At 38.7% G+C, this 4,693-nt stretch overlaps 1 protein-coding gene across 1 annotated transcript in view; it reads right to left on the reverse strand.

The window, feature by feature from the left end:
- Window positions 1–2,887: 2,887 nt before the first annotated feature.
- LOC103464364 (nuclear factor 7, ovary-like) overlaps window positions 2,888–4,693 on the reverse strand; it is a 2,801-nt gene continuing 995 nt past the window's right edge. The window contains exon 2 of the mRNA XM_008408404.2: window positions 2,888–4,689. Within this exon, the coding sequence (XP_008406626.1) occupies window positions 3,800–4,689 (890 nt within the window). The 3' untranslated portion in view covers window positions 2,888–3,799. The remainder of the gene's footprint in view (window positions 4,690–4,693) is intronic.

Genomic DNA, 4,693 nt, shown 5'->3' on the forward strand with positions numbered 1-4,693 from the left:
CTGACTGCTTGGACAGATGATCTCATATCCATCACCCTGGAGACCTCATGACCTGATGTCTGTTCTAATGTCCCCGAGTTGCTCAACAGTTCCTCCTACCTCTGTTTCYTGCCCAACCTTTTCTTAGGAAAGTTAAAGTTTAGCAATAAGGCCTTGGTCATCTCCGCTCTCCTATCAGTTCTTCTTTTCCCCTGACTTTTCACTTACCATCTACCTCCAACACAACATCAGTGACCTTTAATTACAGTTACACATTTTACACCATTTCCAGTTCAATGTCAAAATCACATTTATAACCTTTTAGTTTCTCTGAATTAGCATTCATTTATAATGTTATAATAACCATAACTTATTAGTTACTCTTATTATAATCATAATGTGAGTTTTTACAGACACTTCTGAAAAGAAACCAGGAATAATCCATTATTCTAATTATTTGATACCATGTTACAGTTACTTGTTTCACCTTTAAGTATTTCCACAAGTGTAAGAGTAAGTTTAAATATTCTTATAATCAAACCAACATCAACCACTGGTTAAACCAATATTAATTATTGGCCCAATTATAAGTTATTATTATTAATGTAAGTATTTTACTCTGGTTTTATCCAATTACTCAAAATTTTTAGATTTTATTCTTTAAACCTTTAATGCTTTGAAATAAGGAATGGTCTGAACTATTTTTATACTGATGCAAGCTGGAAACTTACTTCCTCTTTCTCCAGGAAATCTGCTCTTCCTGTCCCATGACTCTCTTTCTGCCTGACTATGATTTTTTATGATCAGATAGAAAAAAGAAGAATATAAGCAAAGTCTGCAGGACACAATAACAATACACACAACCAGATTAATTTTATTACAGTCTGACTCTACTGTTGGGTCTTGATGTCACCTGTGTAATTAATTTTAAGGTAACTTTATTCATCGTTTTTATTAAGCTAAAATCTAAAGCATGGGGAAGTGGGATGAGCTCAACTTTTCTCGACAGGTTGAGAGGCAAAATCCACCATCAAACAATCATGAATACACTCATTTCCAGGGACAATTTAGAGACCAGCTAACACAACAGTTGTGTTTTTGGATTGTGGCTTAAGGCTGGAGTACCAGGAGTTACCCATAATGGAGAGGGACAGCATGAAAACTCTGTTATTAAGTTAATAAATGTGCTGCAGGTTGGCTCAGGAGCGTCAGCAGGCAGCAGATCATCATCTTCAAAGATCTGAAACTGAAGCAAAGAAGCAGAAACTTCTGGATTCATGAAGCAAAGCTGGAGTCCAAAACTTCACCATGAAGGCTGCGGTGCCGGGATCTGAAGTACCAGGATGTAAGGTTGGTTTGTCAGCTTCTTCCTGTTCCTGATAAATCTGCTGAGATGTTCCTCATCTAAATATGAAAACCTCTCAGAGTTTTCCTCTGTTCATCAGTCTGGATGTTTGAATATCAGTTTGTTTCATTTAATTTAAGCTGCTTTAATTCAGCTCCAACTGAGGCGTGTTTCAATTCAAAGTCCAGAATTCAATCTTTGAGATGCTGTAAAACTCACTAACAGTTTTTTTTTCTCTGCATAGATCAGAGCAGAGGCCAGATCTCTGAAACAAAGACAGTAGAGTGAACCATAATCAGTGCTGCAGTTGTTGGTTCTGACTAAAATATGTAAACATGAACATCATTCGGGATTAATTAGACAAACTCAGCTTTCAAAGAAGCTTGTTCATGATCACTATTAGTCCAGATGTGCTGTTTTTTACTCAGTTCATCTGCAAGGGACCAGACTCAAAAGAGGACAAAAGCTGTTCAAAAAGTAGAAAAGTTTCCATTTAATACTTTCAAAAAATAGTTAAAGCATAAAGATTCAATACAAGAATAAGTCAAAGGATAAGTAACAAATTTGGGCCGAAACTCACTGAGGTTAACTGAAATCTAACTGAAGACCAACAAAACTGACCTGCAAACAAAGAACAAGGCTGTTAAAATAGAGGTGGAGTAACCTAAATCTACCACATGAGGGAGACATAAGAACAAATACAAAACTAACTAAAGCATCCTATGAAACAAACAAAGAAAAACTAACTTTAACTTGGCACAAACAATAATAAGTGAATGTTTAAGTGACAAAATTAACTAATTAAAATAATCTTGAAACAACAAAGTCTCCCCCAGAAAAACAAATGGTTTGTTCCAGGTTTCCTCCTCCAGCTGGTTTGTATCAGCGACAAAAAACAAGTGTAAGTAAACCGTTCAGACAGACATTAACTAAAGTCTGCACCCATTAGAAAATATATGTCTAAATAAAATAACTGACCTAAACATACTATTGGCTGTAACTAATATAAAGAAAAAATTCATACTAACATGATGTGGTGGTAGGAGCATCCACTGCATCGTCTAAAATAAACTCAGAGGAACAGAATATTAATCAAGAACCAAACAGAAGGGTTGAAGATAAACCTACAGAACCTTTTAATGCCCATTAAACGGGAGATGATCCATCTGCAGAAGTCAGAACCTCCTCAACCCAATCAGGACAAAGTCTATGGACCAGTTTCAGTGGAGGACTCGTCAAACACTTCCTCTGCATGAATGTAATGAATGACCACAATCCTATCAGATATGGTCAGAACTAAAGAGGCTAACGAATTCATTTTGGATCTTAAAGACGGCTGGAAATCCTTTGGGATCCAAAATGTGATCCAGTCTATTGTAAGCAGGAAGAGGATGGGGGAGATGATGCCCCCCGTCTCACCCCAGACTGAACAGGGAACCATTCAGTGAGTGTTGTCCATCAGGACACTGCACTCAGAATATTCATGTTAGATGAGTACTGAAGATCGCTGCTCTGGGAAGTTTTGCAGAACAAATAGCTTCTTTCTTTCCTGCTTGTTCTAGTTGGAGCCTGGAGTTGATGGCCGGTTTCGCTCTATGAAGAATGTTGGGCGTCCATTTCCTGAAACAAACAGACATCACTGCTGAAACCGACCCGGATCAGCACCTCCACTGGAAAAGAAACGTTTGTTTAAAACTGACAGATCAGACTTGAAGAAACTTCTCCTGGTTTATGAGAACAAAACAGCTTTTATTTGTGATTTATTGATTATTTGAGGGTTTCACCACTTTACCGTTGTATGTGATTGTAAGTCATAAGTTATATTTTTACATCCGTAGAGGGAATTTGTTGCTTTATTTCAATTTCTAGATACATCTTTGTTAAGAAACACAAACTTCCATGTTTACTTGAAGCATACATTATTTTAGATAACGTGTATTTCTCATAATCTCATAGCTCCAAGATCCATATTCACCCAGACGTTTACATACACCCCAATAAAAAGACATATCCACATTAAATCAGACTAAACTTCTGTTGTTTTAGTTTAGAATCACCAAAATGATTCCTATTTGCTAAATGTCACAATAATGAAAGAATCTGTAAGAGATTTATACATGTAAATATCTTCAAGCCCAGAAGTTTACATTCAGAATGATTTCTGAGGAAAAGCTCAAACTTCACCATTGTCCTTTATGTTGTTGAGGAGTCATAATCCAGATTTAATATAAAATCACAAACATTCAACATTCAGGTCTGGATTCTGCAGAACCCGACTCATCATGAGAGAAAAGGAGACGCATATTTCCAGAAATAATTTCTAACAACTTAAACCCAATGGATCCAGATGTTATCTGTGAATATTAACTCAGAAATAAAGTTTATGAGTCTAGTATCATGAAAAACATGAAGGGGTGAAGAACTGAACCCAAGTCTCAGAGTTTCAGTTAAAGTATTAAATCCAAGTAAGTAAAATTAAGCAATTGTGTTAACAAAGGTTTTACACCAAGAAACACTGAGATCAGTTTGTCGGAGCTGCTGTTTGATCACTGAGATCTTCATCGGTAAGATTTTTGCTTGACCCAGAGCGCAGAAGTATGGAAGCATCTTGTCAGTGAAGGTGTGTGTGAAGGTGTGTATATGTGTGTTAGTATCCAGATCAGAGAACGACAGCTTTCCTCTGTCCCAGTCCATATTCACTCTGATCCTCTGGATCTTCTTCTGGACTAAGAGAAATTGGAGAGTTGGTGCTGGAGACCAGGCATAGTTTTCATTTTCACAGAACCATATGGCCATACATCCAGACTGAAGGTCTCCCTTCCTCTGAACAGACTCTGCTATCACACCAAGCGCCCAGATTTCACTGTCTCCAACATCAACATCCCAGCTGTGGATCCCTGAGTTAAAACCCTCAGAGCTCAACACAGAACAAAAGTAATCAAATCTCTCTGGATTATCAGGAAGCTGCTGTTTCCTTCCTAAAGTCAAACTGGTCAGATCTTCAGACAGGTGGAGTCCTGTCTGAGCCGTGTTTGGGTCCAGAACCAGAGGAGTGTAGGTCACCATGTCCTTCATGTTGCTCCAGATGTTGAAGGCCAGGTTGCCCAGATGTTTGGCCTGGTCTATCAGAGCTCCTGAGGGCAGCTGTGGATCCTCCAGCAGGGGGCAGCGCTGGACTCTTTCCACTGCAGCCTTGTAGTTGTGCAGGAATGAGACGTCTGCAGCTCTCAGCTCCTCCTCTGTGGCTCTGACTGTGTCTGAAAGAGCTGCTATCTCTCTGCTCAGAGCCTCCATCTTCTCCTTCATCATCCCTCTCTTCTGCTCCTCTTCCTCCCTCAGTGCAGCCAGCCTGGCCTCCTCTTCCTCTGC

This window comes from Poecilia reticulata, linkage group LG5, assembly GCF_000633615.1.
Source record: "Poecilia reticulata strain Guanapo linkage group LG5, Guppy_female_1.0+MT, whole genome shotgun sequence".
NCBI lineage: Eukaryota > Metazoa > Chordata > Actinopteri > Cyprinodontiformes > Poeciliidae > Poecilia > Poecilia reticulata.